At 61.0% G+C, this 26,097-nt stretch overlaps 1 protein-coding gene across 1 annotated transcript; it reads left to right on the top strand.

The window, feature by feature from the left end:
- Positions 1-202: 202 nt before the first annotated feature.
- Positions 203-12,396, top strand: MKNK2 (MAPK interacting serine/threonine kinase 2). The gene is made up of 14 exons (XM_049639546.1): positions 203-363; positions 500-635; positions 3,885-3,972; positions 4,079-4,180; positions 4,259-4,356; positions 6,358-6,437; positions 6,763-6,836; positions 7,104-7,208; positions 7,325-7,380; positions 7,492-7,587; positions 8,031-8,225; positions 8,930-9,094; positions 9,834-9,877; positions 10,195-12,396. Exons 2-14 carry the CDS (start codon positions 585-587, stop codon positions 10,427-10,429), a joined length of 1,389 nt encoding a protein of 462 aa, XP_049495503.1. The 5' UTR covers positions 203-363; positions 500-584; the 3' UTR covers positions 10,430-12,396.
- The last annotated feature ends 13,701 nt before the right edge of the window (positions 12,397-26,097 follow it).

Below are 26,097 nucleotides of genomic sequence, written 5' to 3'. Positions count from 1 at the left end.
TCCCCTGTAGCCCCGCGCACCTCACTGCGCAGGCGCGCGGAAACCCCTCCAGGCCCGAGTGCGCAGCCGCACGCGGCCCGGAGAGCTCTCCAGCCCCGCCCCCGTTGTGCGCTTGTGGGCGGGATTGGCGGAGGCGGGGCATGCGTATTGGGCGGGGCGAAGCCTGGCCTATAAAGGCGGCGGCGGGGCTGTGCGCCCGGCTCCTCTCGGCGGCGGCGGCGGCGGCCCAGGCAGAGGAGTCCGCGGTGGTGGCGGCGGCAGCGGCGGCGCTGTTCCCCGCGCGGTCCGCGCAGTGGGGTCCGGGCTGCGTGTCTCGGGCGGCGGCGGCGGTGGCACTGCGGCCCCGGCCCGAGTCCGACCCCGGTGAGTGCGGCCCGGCGACGCTGGCCTGGCCCCGACCCGGTCTCGGGGATCGGGCCCCGCGGAGCCTCGGCGTCCGGGGCTCACGGCGCGCTGGCCGCAGCCACTCACGTTCTCCTTTGTCTGCTCCCGCCTGCAGGGTCCCCTACCCGGCCGCCCCCCGCCCACGGGCCGCTCCCCCGGGCCCGCCGTCCCCTCCCCCGCTGGCGGGGCCCGGACAGAAGATGGTGCAGAAGAAAACAGCCGAACTTCAGGGCTTCCACCGTTCGTTCAAGGTGAGGGCCGGGTGGGTTTGGGGTCGCCTGGGGCTGGACCACTCGAGTGGCCGGTGGGGGGCGCGTAGCCCCCACCCCCGGGATCCACCCGTGACTGCTGCCCGCCCTCCCCGCCCCCCCCCCCGCCCCCGCCGTGTGTCTGGGGCTGCCCCAGCCGGGAGTGCGCTCGTGGGGGTGGTCAACGGGCCACAGTCCAGTCCCCAGCGCCCTGGGGACTGTGAGGTCTTTCCTCTAGGAACCCCAAGCGCGGTCAGGGCCCCCAGGCCCTTGGGAGCACCTGGTTGTGTGTCCCCTGCAAACCCCGGTGCACTGCTAGGGAGCTCAGGCCACAGTCCAGTCCTCAGCGCCTTGGACCTGTGGGTCTGTGGGGTCTTTCCTCCAGGAATCCGAGGTAGGACTGCAGGTCCCAGAAAGCCCTCCTAGGTGGTCCTTGGAATAAGGGAGTGAATTGGATGCCCCTCAGCCCTGCGCCTCCCAGACAGTCGGGCCCAAGTGCTATTTCCTGTGGGAGCAGGAAGTTTCTGCGGTGGCCCCACGGCTGCAGTCTTGGTCTCAGATGAGCGAGTCTGGGGGGGGCGGGCAGGTGCTGGGGAGGGGCCCCACGGGGCTGGCTCAGGGGACGCAGTGATGTCAACGGCCTCCCCACCCCGCCAGCCGCGTTATGTAATGGCTTCCCTGGGCCTTCTTGGGCAGGGACCTGTTGCCCTGTAAAGAAGGCAGGACCTGGGTGTGTGTGGGCACGCGCACGCGCGTGTGTGTGTGTTCGTGCGGTGCACTTTCATGTGTGTGTGTGTGTGTGTGTGTGTGTGTGTGTGTGTACACAGGCACTCCCAGAACCGGGGTGGGAGGAGCGAGCTGAGACTGTTTGGGTTAGAATTCCCAGGCCTGTCCAGCCACATCTCGGGCCAGCGTGCCCCACCCCTGCCCACACGCCTGTCATCCTCGCTTTACCCCCTGCCAGGGGAGCAACAGCCTTGGCAAGTCCAAGTGTCCGGGGCCGGGCTGAAGCGGGGGGTGGACCCGAGACGTCACCGGCAGTGGTCTATTCCCTCCTGGGGCTAGGCGTGAGCTAGGACAGGGTCAATGTGAGGGGCCAGCACGGCAGCCAAAGCAAACTCGAACTTTCTGGATGATTCCAGCTGCCTCCTGCCAAGGCCTGCTGACTGGAGGCCTGAGGCCAGCCCCAGGCCCAGCCCGCCCACATTGCTTGGGACTGGAGGCTGCTCCCAGGTGGGACCATGGGAGTCCTGAGGAGTGGGAAGGACACTGGCCAGGGAGCCTCAGCTATGAGAAGGTCCTCTCAGCCACTCTGGGACTCCCCTCCCGCCATGCTGAGCTTGCTTCTTGGGCTGGGCCTCGCCCTCGCGCCCCAGTCCAGCAGCAGCACTGCCGGGACCCTTTCTGCTGCTGGGCGTCTCCCAACACACTTTCCCCATTTTCAGTTGGGAAATCGGAGCCTTGGAAAGAGATGTTTGCCCCGAGTCTCCCTGCAGGTGGAGACAAGGACACAGGAGCTGCTTTCATCAGGGGTGGCCAAGCCACCAAGGTGGAGGCTGGGACAGGCTGGTGGGGGTGGCGAGGGGACCCGTAGGCCCCTTTGAGGGTCCTCGCACTGTTCCTCGGTCCGAGGAGCTACAGGCAGCTTCCTTCCATCACCCAGCCACAGACGCGGGTCAGGCCCGGGGCCGAGGTCACTAGACGGAGGTGAGCGGCTGCTGGCTGCTGGCCCTGAGCGCCCCCCCCCCCCCGCCGCTGTCCACCCCTGTGTGGTTACCCTGGGGCCCCTCCTCCCAGGTAGAAGTAGTGACCTGGCCCCTCTCGAGACCTCTGGAGGAGCCCAAGGCAGGGTGCCGGTTTCTGGCGTTGGTGACTGTGTGCCTGCCTCCCCACGGAGGCCAGACCCCCACCGGGCAGGGCCAAGGGCCGGAGCACTCCCTTCTCCCGTCTGCCTGGCCTGGCCCAGCCCAGGCCTCCTCGCAGCCCTGCACAGGGGGGTGGGGAGGCTGAGAGGCCTGCGCCTGTGTTTTCAGCCGCTCCCTCTGACCTCCGCCTGCCCCCTCTGCTGCCGGCCTGGCTTCCGGGCCTCCCGTTTGTAGGAATCTGGCCCAGCTCCTTCTGCCCTGGGCCCCTCGGTGTTTCTCTGGGGCTTTCCTGGAGTTCCTTCTCTGGATGATCCTCCTGCTGGAGCCCCGTCCCCAGTTGTCCTGAGGCCCCAGGGAGGGGCAGTGACCTGGCTCGGGTCACCCAGCATCAGCAGCACCACCGTGCACAGAGGCCCCCTCACCCACCTGAGGCCCCGGCCACCTAGTTGGCCAGGGTGCAGGGAGCTAAATTAGAGCTATCTCCTGAAGGCCTCTGCTGGGCCTCAGTGTCCTGGCCTCAAAGGCCTCACATCTCAAGCCAGGGGCCATCCGTCCTCACTGTGGCCCATCTGCTCTGCAGAAGATTATTCCAGCAGCTCTCTGGGGCGGGTAATACAAGGTTTCTCCAAGCCCCAGCTGCCTTCCTTCCCTGCTCAGGGTCTAGCACCCTTCCCCCGGTCCTGGGGACTAGCGGGTGACCTCCAGTGGGCCTTTCCCTGCAGGGCTGGTTTCTTAGCTGGGCATGGGGGCCTGTGAGGAGCTCTGTCCTGGTGGCAAAACGGGACAGTGCTGGCTGTGGCCCGGGCAGGGCTGGGCAGAGGGCGGTCCGGTGTCTACACTGTTGCAGCCGGAGGCCTTGGAGGCCCGTCCTATGAGCCACGGTCGGGCGACAGTGGGACCTCAGAGGGAGCAGCGCATGACCAGGAGGGCAGTGGCTCCCTGTTTCACAGAGGGAAGACTGAGGCCAGAAATTCAGGGCCTCGTGCTGGAGGCTGTGGGAAAGCAGGCAGGGTCACCCCTGCTGGGAACCCCGCCTAGAAGCCAGAAGCCGGTGACTCACCCCCTCCCACTGACCGCCTTGCTGTCTTTGATCCTCTGCAGCCCAGGGGGCCAGTTGGGCTGCAGAGGTTGTCCCGGGTGAGCCGCGAGGCCTGGCCTGGGCACCATAGTGACTCACGCCAGGCCCTCTTGCCTGCTCGGGGCCCCTCCCCACAGCGCATCCCTTTCCTGGACACCCCGAGGGCCCTGGGGTTCGGGGGAAGAAGGACCATTTCCTTACAGTCAGGCAAAGCCAGGCTTTTGTCCCCCTGGACTTGTGGATGCAGACGCGGAGGCTGGGTCACTCTCTGGGCAGGTCCTGAGAGCCCTCCTGTCCCGTCCCCTGCAGGGGCAGAACCCTTTCGAGCTGGCCTTCTCCCTAGACCAGACCCACCTCGGGGAGACCGACTTCAGCCTGGAGCATCCCGCCCGCCCTGGTGAGGGCCGGAGAGGAAGGTGGCGGTGCGGGAGGGCCGGTGCGGGAGGGCAGCAGGGGCTGCCTGCTGAGCAGGGCGGGCCTCACCTCCGGGTCTCCCAGTGCAGATATGCCCGCCAGCCAGCCCATCGACATCCCAGACGCCAAGAAGAGGGGCAAGAAGAAAAAGCGGTGCCGGGCCACCGACAGCTTCTCGGGCCGGTTCGAAGGTCAGTGAGGACTGCAGGTGGGGGTGTAGGGAGACGCGGCCAGCCCGGCGCGGCTCTCACCGCACCCCTGCTCCCCAGATGTCTACCAGCTGCAAGAAGACGTGCTCGGGGAGGGTGCCCACGCCCGAGTGCAGACCTGCGTCAACCTCATCACTAACCAGGAATACGCCGTCAAGGTGAGCACCAGCGCCCGGCCGGCTCCCCGCACCTCTCCCTGCAGCGCCTGGGCTCTGGCCCTGGCCGCGGGTGGCGGGAGGAGGGAGCTGGCCTTCGAGCTCCCGGACCAGCAGCTGGGGGCAAAACTAGTGTCTAAAAATGGCCCCAGGGCCAGTGACTCAGGCCACCCCTGGGAATCTAGGTCAGCCTGCTCTGAGCCCCTGGGTCTGGGCAGGAAGTGACCGTAAGGAGCCGCTCCCTACACAGGTGGCTGAGGACCTGGTGCCAGGGCGCCTGAGAGCTGGGGGCTTCGGTCAAAGTTGGCTCTTGCCTGCTGGGTCACCCCAGGCCACTCCTCAGCGACCAGCGGTTCTCCGTGTTGGTTACAAGGGTTAAAAGGCAATGCTCTACTTGGGGCCCAGGGAGGCTTGGCATCTGGGGAGACCAGGGTGTGGCCTCGAAACCTGTGTCTCTTGGCCGGGCAGTACGGCCCTGTGCTCGGAGAAACCGTCCGGTCTTCCCTGGTGACCCTGCATCCGGGTGGGGTGGGGTCACAGGAGGCTGGCAGACCAGGCATGAGGACCGGTGCTCCCCGGTGAGCGAGGCTGGCCAGAGCCCAGCGCTTTGGTAGAAGTCTGATGGTAAAAGTGGCCATCGTCCCTGCCCCGTGAGTTCCAGGTCGGGCGGCATGATGGTGCCAGAGAACCGGATGCTTAGCTTTGAGCGCTTTCTGTAAAACAAACAGGCAACGCACTGAGTGTTTTCCTCTTAAGGACCGTCGGGCAGCCTGGTCTCCTGTGCCCCTTTGACAGTTCGGAACGAGGCTCTGAGGGGTTAGACAGCCTGAGTCAGACCTTGTTTGGCCTCCTGTAAGGTCATCCCTCTCCCCCGAGGGACTGCAGTTTCCTCCATGAGGTGGGGTCCTAGCCAGATTCCCAAGGGGTAGGATGAGGTTCTTCAGGAGGGCATGGATGCTGGCATTGTGTCACGAGGCCCCGACATCTGGTTGGTCTGCCTCTCCGAGGCACGGGTGCGTTTGTCACCAGACAGGTGGGACAGCACGTAGGCTGGGCCCCGGCAGCACGCGGACACCATGCCTGCCTGTTGCAGGGGCGAGCTGGTGGCACACCGTGTTCCCCTTCTCCAGGCCGGCAGGGAACCCCGGGCCTGCCCCGCCTGCCCAGTGAGAGGGGCCTAACATCCAACCTGGGAAGACGTTCCCAGTGGGTGCCCGGGGGCCAAGGTGGCCCAGAGAGAGCCAGCTGGTACCTTCTGCCCCCACTTCTGTGGGCGAAGGTGTCTCGGGGAGAATCCGGGAGGCAGGTGGGCCCAGAGCTGCCAGGTGCCGGCGGGATCGGGGGCAGAAGCTGGCTTCCGGAGGCTCTGGAGTCACAGGGAGACTGTCCCTGTTGGTTGACGGGAGGGCCAATCTGGGCTGGCATGAAACAGGCCTGGGCTGAGGGGCCCATGGCAGCTGCCCAGACTGTCACAGAACAGGGGAGGTGGGACTTGGCACCAAAGTGGGCAGGGACGTCTTGGCTGGCAGCCAGGCACCCCAAGGCCACTCTAGTCCCCTGTGTGGTGTGGGAGTCTGCACAGTGGCCACCAGTCTCCCAGGCAGGGAGGGGATGCTGACACCCTGAAGGGGCATTTTGCAGGCGTCTCAGGCCCCAAACATGCCCCCGAGGCCTGTGGGGTCGGGAGCGGAACAGGCCCGCCTCTTTCTGCCATTCTTGTCCAGCTTGTCTCTCCCCTGATGCCACTTGGGAAACATGTTGCCACCCCCACCCCCACCCCCCTCCCCCCAGCCTGTGCTGACGCCATAGTTCTGACTTCTGGCAAATTCTGGGCCGCAAGAGGAGAGCTCTGCTTAGAACTTAAGGTCTAAGCTCAAATGGGGTCTCAGCTGTGGCGCAGGGCAGGTCTCTGGTGGGAGCCCCTTGGGCTTTGGGGCTCTGGCTGACCCACTGCTCTGTCTCCTGCCCGCCCCTCCCCCCCCCCCCCCCCCCCCCCCGACTTAGATCATCGAGAAGCAGCCTGGCCACATTCGGAGCAGGGTTTTCCGGGAGGTGGAGATGCTGTATCAGTGCCAGGGACACAGGTAATGTGACCCACCTTGCCACAGAACCGGGCCCTTAGCCATCTTTCCGTGTGTGAATGGGCCTGAATGCCTCCTCACCCCCAGCAAGCATTTGGGGAGCATCCAGTGTGTAGCAGAGGCTGTGCAGGGTGCACTGGGGAAGACCCAGCGTTAGGCAGGCAACCCAGAGTGGGCAAGGTGGAAGCAGGCCCATGGCCCCAGTCCCAGCCTTTCTGTGCACAGGTGGGGGTGGAAAGGGTGGGCCCCTCCTGGGCTGGGCTGTGGGTGCACAGGGGCCTTAGGAAGCCTCCCTCCTCTCCTGCCTCTCCAACCCCCCACACCTCAGGAATGTTCTAGAGCTGATAGAGTTCTTTGAGGAGGAGGATCGCTTCTACCTGGTGTTTGAGAAGATGCGGGGCGGTATGTGGGGCCTGGGGGACGTTTGCAGCTGTGTCCTAATGGGCTGTGGGCTCGGCCACCAGGGACGACTTTTCAGATGTGCTCCTCCTGCACATCAGAGGGGGCTTGTGGGGTCCGAGCTTCCTGTCCACATGGCAGCTCAGGGTTGAAGGCTCTGAACCCAGGGAGGCCAGAGCGGGCACTTCCCTGTCGGGTGGAAGCGGGCGGTGGCCTGGAGACACGGAAGTGACGCGTATGTGTTTTTCCTCCACCACGGCCTGGCCCCAGGCTCCATCCTGAGCCACATTCACAAGCGGCGGCACTTTAACGAGCTGGAGGCCAGCGTGGTCGTGCAGGACGTGGCCAGTGCCCTGGACTTCCTGCACAACAAAGGTGGGTGGTGGGGCTCCCTTGTTCCCTGGGATGTCCAGCCTCGCTCCCTGTCCAGCTGCCTGAGACTCCTAGAAAATGCCTCCTCTCCCTCCACTGAGTCCCGGTTCTCACCGCAGGCATCGCACACAGGGACCTAAAGCCAGAAAACATCCTCTGCGAGCATCCCAACCAGGTGAGGGGCGCCGGGGAACCGCCTTCCCTGCGCCAGGGCCCGGGCTGGGTTGGCCTGGACCGCCGCCCCCCCGCCCCCCGCTCCCTTACCGCCTTTTCCCACCCTTCCTAGGTGTCCCCTGTGAAGATCTGCGACTTCGATCTGGGCAGCGGCATCAAACTCAACGGGGACTGCTCCCCGATCTCCACTCCGGAGCTGCTCACCCCGGTGAGGCGCCCAGGCAGCAGGCACGCAGCGACCCGCTCGGTTCTGCTCTGGGGCTGCGCGGCCCGCTGCCCCTGCCGTTGCGTAACCTCGAGGTGCTGGCTGCTCTGCTGCCTAGCTCGTGGAACTGGGGCTTTTGCTTAGCAACAGCCACTGATTGGCCCGCGGAAAGTGGCGGGCGGGGCCACGGGCGGGAGGGGAGGGGCGGGCTCCCAGCACCTGCCGCTGATTGGGTGGCTGGGCGGGTGGGCACCTGCCACCTGTTGATTGGGCGGGTGTGAGGGCGGGGCCTGCCCCCAGCCCGTCTCTGATTGGCCAGGCTGGGCATCGGGCACCGCAGGCTCAGGTGACCCAGTGTTGGGGCCTTCACGTGATGCCGGGAAGTCCCGGCCTGCTGCAGTCCCCTCCTCCCCTCCACGGGCCCTGACGCCTCGTCCCGCCCGCAGTGCGGCTCAGCGGAGTACATGGCCCCCGAGGTGGTGGAGGCCTTCAGCGAGGAGGCCAGCATCTACGACAAACGCTGCGACCTCTGGAGCCTGGGCGTCATCCTCTACATCCTGCTCAGCGGCTACCCGCCTTTCGTGGGCCACTGCGGCAGCGACTGCGGCTGGGACCGCGGCGAGGCCTGCCCGGCCTGCCAGGTGCGCGCGTGCGCCCCGTCCCCTGTGCGCCCGGTGCATCGCAGGCCTGGTCTGTGCGCGCGAGCGCCCCTTCCCCCCTTGTGCCAGTCTCTGAGCATGTGCGTCCCCCACCCCCAGCACCCCTCTGTGCCCTCCCCCAGGGCCTGCTTGCTGCCGAGATCCTGGCCTGTGATGCCTGATCCATCCCCGGGGCAGTGCTGGCCTGGTGCTCCTGGGGTTACACAGACTCCTTGGTTTTATGGTTTAGGAGAGGAAGCATTTGGAGGTCAGGAATCTGCCGTCCGGCAAGACTAAGATTTAGGGTTTGGGATGATCACGTTTCGGCCTTGTGGCCTTCTGCTCCCATGAGCCCGGCTGCCAAGAGTTGCCTTTCTGCTGCTTGGCTTCTCTTGGGCAGAGTTCACTGAGCACTCTCCTGAGGCCAGGTCTCTAGTCCAGCCTGCTTTCCTCTCAGGCATTTGGCCCCCCAGAGCCCCCGGTCCCGCCAGCTGACCTCAGGGCCCCCACTGCAGCCCCTGCCCACCCCCTCTTGCTGTCTGGGGGCCAGCTGTTCAGGTCACGGGTTAGGCTGCATGGCTGGGTCTGGGGCCTACGGCAGCTTGTTACCGAGCAGCGTCGTGGTGTACCCCGTTGCGTCCAGGCCGGTGTGGATGTTGGGGTAAGTTGGCTGCAGCTGATTTCACCCCCTTGCCCCTCCCCCACAGAATATGCTGTTTGAGAGCATCCAGGAGGGCAAGTATGAGTTTCCCGAGAAGGATTGGGCCCACATCTCCTTTGCTGCCAAAGACCTCATCTCAAAGCTCCTCGTCCGCGACGCCAAGCAGAGGCTGAGCGCCGCCCAAGTCCTGCAGCACCCCTGGGTGCAGGGGGTGAGTGAGCCCTGCTGGGGACCTCCTGCCTCTGGCCCGCCTCCGATGGGCAAGGGAGGGACTTGGAGCAGGGGTATGAGCATCCCCGGGGAGGCCAGCATCGACACCCCCAGATGCAACGTGGGTCTGAGGCCCAGCCTTGGGGTCTGCAGGGGCCCCAGGCGCAGCAGTCAGACCCACCACCTGCTTCGAGCCGGGCGCCAGGACTGCAGAAACTGCTTGAGCTTGTGCCCTGGAGGCATCGGGGCCTCTTCCCGCCTGGCACAGGGAGCAGGCTGAGGTCGTGCAGGTGTTAGGCAGGTGGCAAGCCTCGGGCAGGGCCCGCCAACCCCGGTCCTGCTCCCTGTCCCCCCACCCCCAAGCCGGGAAGAGCCTGGCGTTTCTCTGGCCAGCAGCGCCCCGAGCCAGGCTGCCTGCCCAGAGCAGGGAGGGCCCACGGGCAGGAGTCTTAACCAGACGTTGGCACCGGGAGTGCACAGGAAGCAAAGGCTGGGGCCCTGGTGTCAAGGCCGGCCGGTGGAGGGGCTCCCAGCCCCTTCTGGGGCACCGGGAGACCTGTGGGGGCGGGGGAGGGGGCAGGGTGCGGGTCCAGAGAACCGCTCTGGGCTTCTGCTGCGCCCTCCCCCTGGCCTGGCTGGGCTCCGGCAGTTACACCCCCCTCACCTCCGTCGCTGCCAGCGGGGCCCCGGGAAGGCAGCTGGGCTCTGCTTTCAGCTCCGCCTCTCCCCTGTCCTTCCAGTACGCTCCAGAGAACACCCTGCCCACACCCATGGTCCTGCAGAGGTGAGACCCACGGGGGAGGGTCTCGGGCCCGAGAGCGGGGGGGACCCCAAGTCGGGGGTGGTTAATGTTAAGATGATTAAAATGACAAGCCGTCTTTAAGTCGGGGGGCTGGGAAAGCCATCTAAGCGCTTGGGTGTCCTCGTACCAGTGATGGTGCTGGATTGGGCCCCTGGCGGGGGCCCTGGTCCCCCAGGGAGGCTGGGCATGCCTGGGGCCTGCAGCCCCTCCCCCCGAGGTACTGCACAGACTCTAGGGGTCCCAAGGGGATCGGGCCCCGAAGCTACCTTTGACCTCCTTGGTGACCGCCCCGTCCCCAGGAACAGCTGTGCCAAAGAGCTCACGTCATTTGCGGCTGAGGCCATCGCCATGAACCGGCAGCTGGCCCAGCGGGAGGAGGACGCGGCCGAGGATGCGGAGCAGGGCCAGCCCGTGGTCGTCCGAGCTGCGCGCTGTCTGCGGCTGTCGCCGCCCTCCCAGAGCAGGCTGGCCCAGAGGCGACAGCGAGCCAGCCTGTCCGCGGCCCCCGTGGTCCTGGTGGGAGACCACGCGTGACCCCTCCCTCCCTCTGTACATAGGTCACTCCCCCCCCTACCCCCCCATCAAATCTAAAAAGTTTTTTAAGCTATTGCCAGCCGGTGACCAGCAGGCTGCCCTCCCCTGGCTGGACTTCGAGGCGCTAAGCTCAGTTAGGGGGGCTCTTTTTATATGAGGTTTTTGCTGTTGGCTTTTTTTTTTTCTGTCTCACCCCCATTTTTTTTCCTTTTAAAGGTGTTAAAAGCAAAGCAGGCACCTGGGGAGGAGATTGGAGGGTGTGTCGCTGGGCTTGTCCCGTCCCAGCCCCAGATACTCACCTCTACTGTGAAGGGTCCCCACGCCCCACGCCCCACGCCCGCCCTGCCCAGATGTGACTCAGGAGAGGAGGGCACTTGTCGCCTTCCAGAGCTGGGGGCACAGAAGCGCACCCCTTCCCCAGCCCTCACAGTATTTGCAGGGACGGGCCACCCCCACGTCTCCCCGGGGTGACACAGCACCTCTTTAATCCCTCACCCTGAAGCACCCTGGTCGCTTGGTGGGGTGGGGGCTTCTCAGGTCTCCCTTGTGGCTGGAGGGGGCTTGGGTGCGGGCAGGTGGCAGTCACGGCTGCCTGCCGGGCCCCGCCTCTGACTGACAATCGGGGCTCCCTCGAACCTTGACCTTAAGCTCTCGCCGCCCCCTCCCCTGCCCTCTCCAAGGGGGACCCTGCCCACCCAGGAGGGCAGTGCCAGAGGAAGTGGGAGGGGTTGGACAGGCGCCCGTCAGCCAACGTGGGGGTCCCTCAGACCCCCACCCTGGGCACCGGAGTGCCCTTTCTCAGGGCTCAGTCTGACCATGGCCACGTCCTGCCCCTCACCGCCACCCCTGGGTCTGGTGAGGAAGCTCTGTCACCACCCCCCCCTTTACTCCTCCTCAGAGCCAGGGCCCAGCCAGGGGTCCTGCTAAAGCCCCCCGCCCCCAAGGGCAGCGTTTCTGCGTGCCCACCTTCAGGAACACGGCTACAGCTGCCACGGCCTCCTCCCGGGCACCCAGGAACCTCCGTGCCCGCCTCCACCCACCTTGGCGCCGGGGTCAGATGTTGAGTGACTGCCGGGCTCGGGGCGACTGACCCCCCTCTTCCCTTGGGTGGGAAACACTATGCAATACAGGCTTCCCTCTTCTCCATGTTCGTGTGCTTCTGCCGGGGGGGGGGTCTCTGCAGCCCCCCCCACCAGGGCAGCCTGGCCCCGGGGTCTGGGCGAGACTCCGTGGCAGGCCGGGCCTGGATCGCCCCCCGGCTTCTAGTTGTTCGTCCCGTTTTGTTCGTTTTTTAAAGACATCGGTTGACTTCCCTTCCCTGTTCTTGAATACTTGAATGTTGGGGGGCCTTGTGGGTTGGGGGAGCTCACATGCCGCTTCTGTGGCAGTCTCTGGTGGCCGGTGGGGACTGACTGCCCCTCCCGTCCCCCGCCCGCCTGGATCTGTGGACTGGCCTTTCCAAAGACCCCGGGGGGGTGGGGGGGAGAAGGCCGCCCCGCCCCCTGCTTCTCGCCCATCAGTGATTTCTACGTTTTGCAACTGGGGATTCTGCCTTTTTGTAAAAAAGAAACGCACCCCCCGCCTGCTGCGGGTGCCGTGGCCGTTTTAACTCTGGAAAGCTGAGCTGTGAGGAGCTTTTTTTTTTTTTTTTCCCCCAAAGGTGGGGCAGCCACTTCCTCCCCGTCACACGGACAGTGTGGCCCAGAGGACTGTCAGAACCGCTACTGTGAATGGGCGCCCGGCCCCTGGCCCTGGGGGAGGGGAGCGGCAACGTTTCAATGTTCAGATGTATAAAAAAGACAAAACAAAAAAAAGAACCTCAAGTTTTTTAGAAGTCGGGGGGAAACATCAAGCACTTTAACTGTACTGCACCAGGTGAACCGATACAGCTCATCTTCCTTACACCAACGTCAATGCCGGACTTTTGTATTGTTTTGTAAGGATTTAATAAAAGTCATAAAAACTTGGGGGCCCTCGTCCTGGTTTTCTGTTGTGTGACGAGCAGCCCCAAACCATTCGTCGACCGTCGGTCTCGCCGATGCCGTTGGAGTCCAGGGTTTGGACGGGCGCCGAGGGGGTTGGCCTGATGCTCGGGGGCCCGGGCCCTCGTCTGTCCGCGGCGGCTGCGGGCCCGGCTTCCTCCCGACGTGTGGGTGGCTGTGCCAGACCGAGCGGACAGCCAGAGTTGCCCGGGACCGAAGCGGGAGCGGCCAGGCTGGCCTGCTCTTGGACGCCATCACGTCCCCGCATCCAAGGCCGGGCCCTCTGCTGTCCCGGAGCCGAGGGTGCGCAGAGGCGAGCAGCTTGGGGTGGTGGGGCTGCTATCTTTGGCCGATGCAGCCCGATGAAACCCGGTAATTCCAGCCTGTCCCGTGTGGCTGGCCCTCGGCCATCATTAAATTCTTGCTGCAAGCAGGCTTTTGTGCTGGATAGCCGGGGCTGACCAGATCTCGGCGGGGAGGCAGTGGACCAGGGAGGGCTTCCTGGAGGCAGGAGACGGTGGGGGGTGGGGGTGGGGGGAGGGGCGGTGAAGTCGGCGGTTAGGGGGCGTCAGCCTGGGCCGCCGCGTGCTCCGGCTCATCTGAGAAGCCAGGCGAGGTGATGAGATAGCAGGGCGCATGAGCCACCCGGGGCAGCTGCAGGTGACCTGGGCCCTGTGGGGCGGGGGGCCGGTCCTCGAGTGTGCCAGGCTCAGTTCCTGGAGCTCCAGTGTCTGCTTCCCTCCCTGAGCGTCCTGTGTCCAGGATCCAGCCAGGGGGCAGGCGCTAGGATCGCCTGGGCCAGCAGAGGCTGTGGGTCACCCCTCCTGCCCGGACCCGGGGCTCAAAACCACAGCCTCCCCCACCTGGCATCCCCGAGCCTGGCCCCACCCCTGCTTCTGTTCAGCTCCCTCCTAGCCCTCCCCCGAGACCCCATGGCTGCCCTGCCCAGGACTGGACCACCACCAGCCCCCTCCAGGGCCACCCCCCACCAAGTCCCTCTCTCGGTGCCTCTGGGCCCCTTCCCTGGCTCTGGCCCAGCCTGACATGTGGGTGGGTCGGAGCCCTGCCGACCCTCACCGATGCCCTCTCCCTGTCCCCTCCCTGCCTCCTCCTGCCCCCTCCTGCCCCCTCCCTGACGGGCCGGCATAGGTACAGCCTGTTCTACCAGTTGAGTTGTGTTTTCTTCCCGGCTGATCCCGCCCCTTCCACGTCTCTCTCTCTCCCTCTCTCGCTCATGGAGTGGCAGGAAAATCCTGAAGCTGGAGGACCCAGGAGCCTTTCCCATGCTGATGACTCTGCGGCGCCCCACCCGCCTTCACCTGAGAAAGAGGAGGTGCCAGCCACGTCCGAGGCGCCAGGGAGGTGACGTCTGTGACCAGGGTCTCTGCGCTGCACAAGACGGTGGCTCGCGTTGGAGCTACGTGCGCGCAACGGGGGCTGGGCGGGCGCATGGAGACCCTCATCTTCACAGTTTTTCTGTAAAGCTAAAGCTTTCTTAAAAAATAAATTTTACTTAAAAAAAGTAGTGGGCGCCTGGGAGGCTCAGGTGGTTAAGCGTCTGACCTCGGCTCAGGTGATGATCTCCCGGTTTGGGGTTCAAATCCCGCGTCGGGCTCTGCGCTGACAGCTCAGAGCCTGCTTAGGATTCGCCCGCTCTCTCTGCCCCTCCCCTGCTCATTCTCTCTTTCTCTCAAAATAAATACATTAAACCTTAAAAAAAAAAAAAAAAAAGCCAGGCGTAAAAGGCCACGTGGTGTGTGAGTCCACGTGTGTGAAACGTCCAGAACAGGCTCATCCACGGACAGGAAGGGGGCTCGTGGGGGCCGGGGCTGGGGACGGAGAGAGGGTGACTGCTGATGGGGACAGTGTTTCCTTTTGGGGCAATGGAACTTTCTGGAATTAGGCAGCGGTGGTGGGTGCACAACACGGTGACTGTACTACACAGCACCGATTTGTTCCGGAAACTTCACCTCAATTTAAGTTAAAAAGACGAGCAGAGCAAGTCTGTGTAGGGTGGGTTACATCGGGGAGTAATTTAGCACCCCAAGGTGGGGGGCACACAGGCACCTCCCTCAGAGCTGGGGACTCCTGCAGGTTTTGTCCCTGTCGTTGTCACCAGTGCCCATGCCGAGCCCTCCATGTGCCCCCACCCCCCCCCTCCCCACCCCCAGCTCGCCGGTCCTGCTGTTGGGCAAGGCCAGAAGAGAACATTATGGAATCGAGTCAGACGTGAGGAAGAAGCTGCCTGGATGGGGTAAGCCAGCGTGAGGGGGGCGGGGCACTGCGTTCCCAGGGCCTGGGACACCCCGCGAGGTGGGCCATCGGCCTTGACCGTTTCCAGCATGCGGCTGCCTGCACACACGCCCTCGGTCACCCGGGCCTTTCACTCCTCCCCACGCGGGGCTCGGGGTTTATGGCAACCTCGGGAAGATGCTGTAGGGTTTCTGTCACGTCCATCATTTCCCCCATGAGGACTCAGTTTCCCCAAATGGAACGTGACGGTAATGGCTCCAGCTCCCCCCGACTCCGTTTCCCTTTTGCGACCCCCTGTGAAGCAGCAGGAGGCGGGGACACCAACAAGGGTGGGGGAGGACGGGGTTCTTGCCCAGCGCCGCAGCCTTGGCTCGGGGGTCAGGACGCTCGAGCCCGAGGCCCTCGGGGAGAGCACCTGGCCTGAAGCTGGCAAGTTCCCGGAACAGAGTCACAGACACACGGGCGGAGCGCGGCTCTGTCAGTGTTCTATCAGCACGTTCCTGGCGGCACCTGAAGGTGCCAGGGCCGCCGGAGCTTGTGGGTCTAAGCCCTGGTCGCTCCTCACCCAAGGTCATCGGCTCGGTGACTCAACCCTGCAAGTAGGAGCCAGGACCAAGGACAGGTGAGCGAGAGCCTCTCCTGGGCACAAAACCTCAGGGGCTCCAAAGACGGGGTCTTCAGGGTCTTCCTCGAGACAATTGCAGATTCTGGCATTCAAGCAGCCCCCGGTTCCCCCAGTGGTAACATTTTGCAAAACTGTGTTACAATGTCGCAACCAACACGGCTTTGCTACAGTGCAGCTGGCCGCCCGAGTCCCGATTTCCAGGTGTCTCCGCGGGCTCCTGCCCTCGGCCCCGGGGCTGCAGCAAGAGCGCCCTGATTAGCTCCAGGAACTCCCTCCCCTCTCTTCTCCTTTGGAAATAGAAATGCATCACACTGGACTGTCGAGCTGGGGGCCTCTGACGGAACTTTCTGGAATGACGGACATGTTCTCCCTCTGAGCTGCCCAAGACAGCAGCCACCAGCCACGTGTGGCCGCTGAGTGAAATGTGGTCAATGCACATGAGGAACTAAATGCTTTCATGTGTTTCTTCTTATTTCGTTTCAATGTATGGAGCCTGGCAGGGCTGGGGGGTCTCCAGCTAGAAACCCTCCAGCGGGCCAAACCCTCCCTTTCCAGGCCTCTGCACTGTCTGCGGTTGGTCCCCAGTTCCTGCGTCCTCAGTCCTTACATCCTGAGCCCTGGGTACACAGTCGGCACTCGATAAATGCTGGTGGAGGGAGAGGTTGAATGAGTGAGGTCTCTGGACCGCCCCCCCCGCCCCCAAAATCTAAACTGACTGTGGCGCCTCCGTGTGAAGCTTGGCTTGCCCTCCGGGGCCTCACTTTGCCCCATCTGGATAGTGGGGCAGGGGTGTCACGGACCAGAGCAGGGTGTCACCTGTCTTCCATACCTTTATCCCTCGCTGGTGCGGTTCCTTGGGGGTTCACACCCTGTGATGGCCACCCAGGGTAACACACCCCACAGCAATGGGTGACATCCGGGGGTGTCCCCTGGACCCCCACCCTAGAGTGAAGGACAGAGCAGGGGACAAAGACCCAGTGGGAACGGAGAGCTCCCGGCCCTGTGTTTGGGGCCAGAGTGGGTATTCCAGGCACTGCAAGCAGGGAGGAGGACACAGTTTTCGGATGGGGAAACTGAGGCACGGAGAGGTCAAGTCACTTGCCTCCGTGCAAACAAGCAGCATGCACAGCTGGGGCCGCAGAGCCCTGAGAGCACACACTCCTTCCCCGTGTTTTACAGTCTGGCCTCCCCTGCCTGCCCCGTCTCTCTCTCTCTCTGTCTTGTCCCTCAGGACACCTCCCTCTCTCCCTCCTTTCTGCCTTTCTTTCTCTAATAAAAGCAGCAAATATTTGCGACATATCCAGAACTATTTTATTTCCCAGAATGAAAACACATAAAATATATTTGTTTTAAAAAATGTGTAAGTGGGGGCGCCTGGCTGGCTCAGTCTGTTAAGCGTCCGACTCTTGGTTTCGGCTCAGGTCGTGATCTCACAGTTTCGTGAGTTCGAGCCCCGCATCAGGCTCTGTGCTGACAGCGCGGAGCCTGCTTGGGATTCTCTCTCTCTCCCTCCCCCTCTGCCCCTCCCCTGCTCGCTCTCTTTCGGTCTCTCTCAAAATAAATACTTAAAACATTGTTTAAAAAAGTTTTAAGTTAACTAAATGTAGGCATTTATGGTGCCTGTCCTGGGGGGTGGTGATAATGGTTTTCCTGACGCTTGGGGGGGTCGGGTGGGGGGAGGTCTCTGCCTGCAGCCAGTTCTCCCGACCGCTCTCCAGCCTGTCCAGCAGCGTCCTTCTGTCACCCGATGTCACCTGCAGGGCTGTCTCCCGGGCTTCTGCTGCTCCTGTCGGGTGGGTCCTGACCGGGTTGGGGGCAGGAGCCCGGGAGGGCTGGGGTTTCTCTGTGCAGCCAGCAAGGAGAGTTTGGGAATCCAGAGCCATCTGGGCAGGGGCAGGAGGTCAGAGCTTGAAGACAGGGAAGCAGAGGAGGATGGGGGCATTTAGATGGGGTGCCCTGTGTCCCCATGTTTGCCAGAACACATGCAATCGATCGCGAGGGGTTTCCCTGGAGGGCTGATAGGGGCTGGGTGATGCAGCTGGGTGCCTGTTGGGGGGAAAAGACCAGACTGGGGACCCAGAGAGGCGTGTCCAACACGGACGACGCCCTCCCCCCTCCCCCCGCCCCTGGGCCTGCTCTGGGGACCGTCCAAAACCAAGACAGGGCAAAGGAACGTGCTCCAGCTCATGGCTGCATGACAAAGAATCCCAAAGCTCACGGCTCAAAACAACCATTTAATTTTCTCATGATTCTGTGGGCCGGGAATCTGGGAAGGGCTCAGCGGGACGGCTTGTCCCGGACCCAGAGGGACCGCCTCCAAGATGGCTCTTCGCTCACGCGTCTGGCTGCACCACCGTCTTGGCCTGTCTCTGTAGAGTGCTCGCCTTCCAGCACTTTCCGTGCACGGCACACATCTCTGGCATGGCTTCTGGAAGCCCAGGTGAGCCCAGGGAAGGGAAGCAGAAACTGCTAGGCTCGAGCCGGCACATCCTCTTGGGCAAAGACAAGTCGGGTCCCAGGGACGGAGGGAAGAGGTCCCCAGGCCCTCCTCCCCCAGGTCAGGACCAAAGTCGACAGGCGCGTGTCTGCAGCCTCTGCCCTGCGTTCGACCCCAAACACACGATGCTCAGGGAGGGACCCAGACACTAGAGGCCACACGGGGTGAGTCCACGTGTGTGAAACGTCCAGAACAGGCTCATCCGGGGACAGGAAGGGGGCTCGCGGGGGGGGGGGGGGGGGGGGGGGGGGGGGGGGGCCGTGACTGATGGGGACGGGGCTGCTTTAGGGATGATGGAAGGTTCTGGAATTGATTGTGGTGATGGGTATACACTATGTGGATATACTAAAAACCCTGAGTTGTGCACTTAAAATGGGTGATTTATAGATCAACAAAGCCACGGCGGGGGGGGGGGGGGGGACATAGGCACAGCGGCCACACGGTCGACACGACCTAAGTGTCCGTTCGTGGATGAAGGACAAACACAGTGTGTCCATCCACAGGCTGGAATGTGACCCAGCCTCAGGAAGGACATTTCTGGCCGGTGGGGCCTCTGACCCTTTCTCCCCACCCCTCCCCCAGGGTCTCCCCCCCCCCCCATTTCCAGCGGGCGGAGGGGGAGGGGACAGGATGGGGAGCATCTCACCGGTGGGGTCACCCGCCTGGCGCTGGGCGCTCGGGGCCAGCCGGGTCTGGGGTGGGTGCTCTGCGGCGGGGGGAGGGGCCAGGACTGGGCGGGGCGGGGGCGTGGCCAGCAGGCGGGACCCCCCACCCTGCCATCTCCTTCGGGCCCGCAGCTGGGGGCGGGGGGAGGCCCCCTTCTGGCCGCTTGGTACTCAGTTTGCCAACCTCTCCTCCATCCACCCCCGGCCCTACTGTGGAGACCTCCTCGTCTAAGACGCCGTCCCCGCCTCGCCCTCCGCGGTGAAGGTCTGCGGAGCTCGCGGACTTGGCCTCCCGCTCGCTCCTGTGACCCGGGCCCCGCGTGGGACCCTCCCAAATGCTGCCCTGGGGAAAGGGACATTACAACCCTCAGGCCTCTGGTGCCTCGGCCGTTAACTGGGGGAGGGACGGGGAGGGACGCAAACCCCAGTGCCAGGTGTCACCAGTAAAGACTCGTGATGCAGGGGACTTTGGATTTTCCACGTCCTGGGAGAGATACGTCAAGGGCGGGGGGGGGGGGGGGGGGGGGAAGGAGTAGGATCCCAGTCACTGTGGTTCCTGAGGGCACCTCCTTCCCGAGAAGGGCGGAGTGCTTCCAGAACATTCCAGAATATTCCCGCTTGTATCCTCCTCCCTGGTCAACATTCCCGGAGTGCAACAGTCAGCCTGGAAGCTTGTAAAACGTGAGGTGGGCCGGCCTCTGGAGCGCGTGTGGCATAGGGGAAAGACTTTGCTCTGCAGTGTGGTCAACAAGTCGGTGCGTTTATCAGACCCGTCTCGCTGAGTCTCAGACGCCCTTCTGCTTATTCGGAAAGCGCAGGCCCCAAACCTGGTTGTCCCCCTCGCTGCCTCTCCCGGGCCAGGCTTCCCGGAAGCACACAGCGAGACAGGCATGGGGGGAAGGCTTTCTTTGTTAGGGTTCCCTGGGAAGATCCGGTAGGGCGACGATTCTCAACAGAGGTAACCGCCCCCCACCCCGGACACTGGGCCACGTCTGGGGGCATCTCGGGGGTGTCACACTGGGGTGCCCCTGGCATGGAGCATGTGCTCGGCCCCCACAGCGACTAGGACGCTCCACAACTGAGAACCATCCAGGCTCCTGTGTTAGCAGTGCCGGGGGGGGGGGGGGGCAGGAGCCAGAGGGGAAGGCAGGCGAGCAAAGCGGGGACAGCACAGGTGGCCCGAGGGGAGACAGGAGACCTATTTATTTATTTAAAAAAATTTTTTTAGCGTTTATTTATTTTGGAGACAGAGAGAGACAGAGCATGAACGGGGGAGGGGCAGAGAGAGCGGGAGACAGACTCGGAAGCAGCTCCAGGCTCCAAGCTGTCGGCACAGAGCCCGACGCGGGGCTCGAACCCACAGACCGCGTGATCATGACTGGAGCCGAAGTCGGACGCTTAACTGAGCCCCCCAGGCGCCCCAACAGGAGACCTATTTAAAACCCTGCCCTCCCTGTTGGGATGAGCACTGGGTGTTGTATGGAAACTGATTTGACAATAAATTTCATAAAAAAAACCCAAACAAACCCCTGCCCTCGCGGTCCCACCCAGGCCGCCTGCCGTGACTTGGGGGCCTGTTTGGTCCCTTTGCTCCAGGTGGGTCATAGGCCCCCAGGATAGCTCCCCACCACGCTCACGCTCTCATGTGGCCCCCACCCACGTAGAGGCAGGACAGGCCCGGGTGAGCCAGGCTCCGGGGGCGGCCAAGGAGTGGGGCTTCTGAGGGCCCGGTGGCCTCCGTCTGGCGCCTCTGGGGCCACTGGCTGGAGGGGGCTCGGGCATCTCTGTGCAGGTGCCCACGCGCAGGACCCATCAGTCCCCCTCCTGTCCCGACTTCCTGCAGAGACTAAACCCCTGGTCCTGCAAACACCGCCTCCTGGCAGGTCCCCCAGGGCTTCGCTTCCGAGAGGAGTCGCTCAGCTTGTTTTCTGACCCGCTGAACTTCCCGTAGGCGGGAGGCTAGACTCAAAGCCTAGATTCGAATCCAGTTAGCACTTTGGGCTGGAAACCTTCGTTCAGAGCTGGTGCGCCCGCCCGGCGAAATCTGGTGGTTTCCACGAGCTCGGGCCCATCCTTGGACCGGGGCGCTGGGAGCCCCGTGGGCGTGAATGGCTGCTGTCATTTGAGAAGGGACTCTGTGCGCATACAGCGCCCCGCGCCCCTTCCCGTGACGCACCTATGGTCTCAACACCACTGCCCGCCGCTGCTGGACTCCAGAGTTCCGTAACAAGCTGCTGGTCTCGGTCCAAGGTGTCCCCTTCCTTTCCCCAAACCCAGTCACATACTCAGTTTGTGACCTAGGGAAGCCACCTTCTCCCCGTGGGTGAACAGTCCGTTCTTTGCCCAGGCAGATCCCGTAGTCTGACTTGGCATGAGACTATGGCCCAGAGATTAAATCCAGACAGAACCCACTGGCACCCGACTGGGCTGGGCCTCACCCGTTCGGGGTCACTGACCCACTTTGAGGAGGTGCCTTCCCGGGTCGGGATGTCAAGGAAAAGGCTGGGCTGGCTGGTTGGAAATGTTTCCACCTTCAGCCCAGGCTAATGTGAGCCAAGTGGAACCAGGAAGCATCGACAAACAGCAGTTGTGTGGGGGAGGGAAACCTCTTCCTCTACCCTCTTAGGTTCTGTGACCGGGGGCTTGTGAATTAAACTGGTGAAAGACATTAAAAAAGATTTTTTTTAATGTTTTATTTTTGAGAGAGAGAGAGAGAGAGAGCGAGCGAGCACGGGAGGGGCAGACAAAGGGAGACAGAAGATCCGAAGCAGGCTCTGGCCTGACAGCACAGAGTCTGACGTGGGGCTCAAACTCACAAACCGTTGAGATCATGACCTGAGCCGCAGTCGGAGGCTTAACCGAGTGAGCCGCCCAGACGCCCCATGAAAGACATTTTAATAGGAGCCATACGAAGTTGCTTATTTTTAGTTTTACGCGCTCAGCCATCACGGAAAGAAGAAAGTGTGCGAAGGAAGCGTGGGGTCTGAGGCTCATACACCACCGTAACAGGAAAAAGGAGGTGACAAAGGCCACTTGCGGGAGAGCAAATGAATTTTAGGAAAAATAAACAGGCTGTTAGGAGAGTGGACAGGAGGTCTGATGGTCTGTGACAAAGTCTGGGGAGGGTGCTAGCATCCCTTCTCCGAGAAGAGGGTTTGCTCCCTGGAAGGGATTTATGACAAATGAGTTCTTTTGGGAGCCTCTGGTTTTCGGCAGATGAGGGATTGCGGGAGCTCAGACGCCCTCGGCTCAAAGTAATTCTTACACCAAAGTGGCGGCTTTTGGGGTAGCATGCCTTGGTCCCCTTCGTAGCTCCCCCTAGATTTTCTGCTAACCCTCCATTTTTTTTCTGTTCAGTGTCAGGCATTTTTGGTGTGGATGATGTTATCCCTGCGTGAGATCCAGGCCCTAGAGACAGGGCAGAAGGGTGCGGGGGAGGACACCCGCCCTGCTCCCCAATGATGGCTTCATAGAAAGAGTGTGCCCCCTTGGGGCGCCTGGGTGGCTCAGTGGTAAGCGTCCGACTTCGGCTCAGGTCATGATCTCACGGTCTGTGAGTTCAAGCCCCGCGTCGGGCTCTGTGCTGACAGCTCAGAGCCTGGGGCCTGCTTTGGATTCTGTGTCTCCCTCTCTCTCTGCTCCTCCCCCACTCACACTCTGTCTCTCAAAAATAAATAAACATTAAAAAAAATTAAAAAAAAAGAAAGAAAGAGTGTCCCCCCTCCCCCCAAACGAATCCCCATTCCTGGGATTAGCTTGTCAGCAGCGCCCCCTAGAGGCCACCACCAGCTTGAACAGGGCTGGGCGCCAACCAAAGACCCCTGGATGCAAAATTCGGAACCTTCTCACCTCCTCAAGGACACTGCAAGGGACCGGGGACAGGCGTTTGGTCAGCAAGCAGCGTAAAGTGTCCATCAGATGAGACAAAATGGCCTGCTGTCCTTCCCTCGTCACCCCTGGGGCTGGTGTGTCCTCACGGCTAATGTCTGTGTCTTCTAAAGGAGACCAGAGCACAGGTAAAAATGTCATATTTTCACATCAGCTGAACTTAACTGAGATACAGTTTACTCACAGTGACGTACGCAGATCCTAAACACATCTGGATGGGTTTAGGCAACTGAGGAGGGTATGTCACCCACACCCCCATCGAGATCTAGAACATTCTGGCCCCTGGAAAGTTCCCTCCACTCCCCAGACAACCATTTTCCTGATTTCTGTCTCCATAGAAGTTATACCTGTTCTGGAACTTGATCTAACTGGGACCAAACGGGATGTCCTCGTCATCTGGCTATAGAGCTGGGACTTTGCAAATGTATGGCACGAGGTAAGAAAGTTTGTGTTTGGATATACCTAAAACTTTTTGTTGTTGTCGTTGTCTTCACTTGAAACAGAAAACCCTTTACTGATAGATGCATCGCTCTCTTCTCTGGCCAGGCATGGACACACAAGATGTTTAAAAGATAAATAGAGATCGGGGCGTCCGGGGGGCTCAGTCGGTTAGGCATCGGACTTCAGCTCAGGTCATGATCTCATGGTTCATGAGTTCGAGCCCCGTGTCGGGATCTGTGCTGACATCTCGGAGCCTGGAGCCTGCTTCGGATTCTGTGTCTCCCTCTCTCTCTGCCCCTCCCCCACTCACACTCTGACTCTCTCTCTCTCTCTCTCTCTCTTTCTCTCTCCCCCCCAAACATTAAAAAACTTGAAAAAATAAGTGATTATAGCCAACATATGACCCCTGTCCAGACTGTTGCCCCCCTCACACTCCATACGTGGGTCATCTCCTTAAGCGTCTCCATAAGCGTCTCTTATGAGACGCTTCCCCGCGAACTCATAAAGGAGAAGAACTTTCAGGACGTACAAGTATCCTACGCAGTGTCCCTACATACGAGACCGTGATGCTGCCTCATGCCTTACAGACCAAACTTAAGTCCTTCGTGCTGTCTGGTTTCTTATTATTGATTGATTGATTGATTGAGACAAGTGGAAGCGGGACAGAGAGACAGGGACACAGAGGATCCCAAACAGGCTCTGTACTGATAGCAGAGAGCCCTGGACAGAGCCGGATATGGCGCTCAAACCCACGAACTGTGAGATCACGACCTGAGCTGAACTCAGATGCTTAACCGACTGAGCCGCCCAGGCGCCCAGAGTGTATTTATTTTCATGACTGTATATATTCCATTGTATGAATACACTATCAGGCTATTTACCCATTTGACTTGGGTTGTTTTTGGTTTGGGGCGATTACCAAACATTTAGAAAATGCTGCTGTGACTATGTCTGGGCTCTGTGTTTGCATGTGATTCACGAGGGTACGACGTAAGAATGGAATTACCGGGCTGTAGCAGTTGTGTGCATTCAAACTCCATAATGCGAAACTCTTCCTCAAAACTGTGGCCTGGTTTATCACTTCCCAGCATGACAACAGTTCCTGCTGCCCCACACCTCTGCCATCGTTTCTTATTAGCACATCTGAATTTCTTTTCCCAGCCTGTGGGGTCTGTAGTGCTATCTCACCGTGATTTCAAGTTCTGTGTCCCTACTCACTAATAAGGCCGAACACCTTTTCATAATTCGTTGCCCATTTGGGGTTCCCCCTCTGTGGCTCATCTAGTCAAGTGTAGCTCAGCGTTCAACCTGGTTTCCTAATGTTCTCTTAACGATTTCCAGGAGCTCTTTGTAGATCCCAGAGACAAACCACTTGGTGCACACAGTACAGACACCTCCCGCTGTGTGTCCTGCCTTTTCGCTCTCTGGATGGGCTGCCTTTTTAACAGTTCTTAATTTTAATATAATCCAATACACCATTCTTTTCCTTTATTGTTAGGTGACCTGTTTCAGAAATTCTCACCACAGAAGCATTATCTTACATCATCTTCTAAAATGTTATTGTTCTGGGGTGCGCCTGGGTGGCTCAGTCGGTTAAGCGTCCGACTTTGGCTCGGGTCGTGATCTCGTGGCCCGTGGGTTCGAGCCCCACGTCTGGCTCTGTGCCGACAGCTCGGAGCCTGGAGCCTGCTTCGGGTTCTGTGTCTCCCTCTCTCTCTGCCCCTCCCCCACTCATGCTCTGTCTCTCTCAAAATAAATAAATAAACATTAAGAAAAGTTTTCAAGGGTATCGTTTTGTCTTTCCTATTTACATCTACAGTCTCACCCAAATTGACTTTGAGTATGGTGTGAGGTAGGGGTCACGTTGTGTTTTCGCGTGGTGACACCCAGTTGTCCCAGCGTGATTTGTCGAGGACGTGCGTTTTTTCTGTGATTCAGTTAGCCTGAATCACCCCCCTGGATGCTAACAGGGTCTCTCTTGGGCTCCTGATCTCTCTGTCCATCTGCAGCCCCTGCCTTCGTGATTGTAGCTGTTCGAGAAGTCCTGATCAGCAGTACGAGGCTGTGCTGTGAGTGAGGGGAACCCAGCACGTTTGCTCACCCCCCTTCAGCAACGCACCTAACTCAGCCCCGTCAGCTGCGCCCCTCAGCTTTACCAGCCTTTGCCTGAATCCACACTCTCAGGAAGAGTCGCGGACTCTTGGGAGTATCAGCTCACAAGCCCTTCGACCCCAACGTGGGTGTGATGAGATCGGGTGCGGCCTGAGCAGGCTGTGTGCACTGGAATCTTCACCTACCACCCTGCACAAATTCCACTGCGGGTGGGCATTTGCAAGGCTCTTCGTGAAACCTTCAGGCATTGAATGGCTCCCCCTGTCTTCCCTCTGCTTCCTAGGGTGAGCTGCTCAGAGCTGACCTCCCCGACCCTCCAGGAGCAAAATGCCATTGGCAGACAAGAATTGATGGCCTGAGTAAGAAGTGTCGGGAGTCACAACAGTTTCTGTCCAAACCTGCACTTGAAGCAACCGGACTAACTTGGGTGGATTGCACAACAAGCACAAAGCCCTCCCATTTCTATGTGCTCCCTTTGCAAGGAGATGGTGTTCCTCCTGTCCAGAGGGGGTTCTGTTTCCCCATCCCATTAGTGTTTGTTTATTTTTGAGAGAGAGAGAGAGAGAGAGAGAGAAGGGGGGGAGGGGCAGAGAGGGAGGGAGACACAGAATCCGAAGCAGGCTCCAGGCTCCGAGATGTCAGCACAGAGACCAACGCGGGGCTCGAACTCCCGAACCGTGAGATCATGACCTGAGCCAAAGTCGGACGCTCAACCGACTGAGCCACCCAGGTGCCCCAAGGACTTCAAATTATTATAAAAGAACATGAAGATTATACAGCTATACTTTCTGAGTTTCTCAAACTCATTCCATTTCAAAAGCCGCAGGCTAAGTTTACACGTTAGAATATTCATGAGGCCATTCCTCCTTTGTACGCACCTATAAAAATCAAAAACGAAACCACGCTTTCCTAAAGACATAGCTATTTCTAGACTCCATTAGTGTCATCATAAAAGCCCACTGGAACTAAATTCTCACTTTAATGTTAACACTTTTCACAATACATCTTTCCTAAAAAGACAAAAAAAAAAAAAAATCGGGGAAATGTGGATTTCCCATACTGAAGTTAACGTAATAGAATCTCCTATTTTCTGACTTGAATAAGCTTCAACTCTTCCCCCCCCCCCCACTGGGAACTATCCACACGGCACAGTGCTACATGTAATTAATTATTCCAGGGAGATGTCTATTTAGATTTACAATAGG

Source organism: Panthera uncia, chromosome A2 (genome assembly GCF_023721935.1).
Source record: "Panthera uncia isolate 11264 chromosome A2, Puncia_PCG_1.0, whole genome shotgun sequence".
NCBI lineage: Eukaryota > Metazoa > Chordata > Mammalia > Carnivora > Felidae > Panthera > Panthera uncia.
The sequence above is the reverse complement of the archived record's forward strand: the minus strand, read 5'-3'. Positions and strand labels throughout refer to the sequence as shown.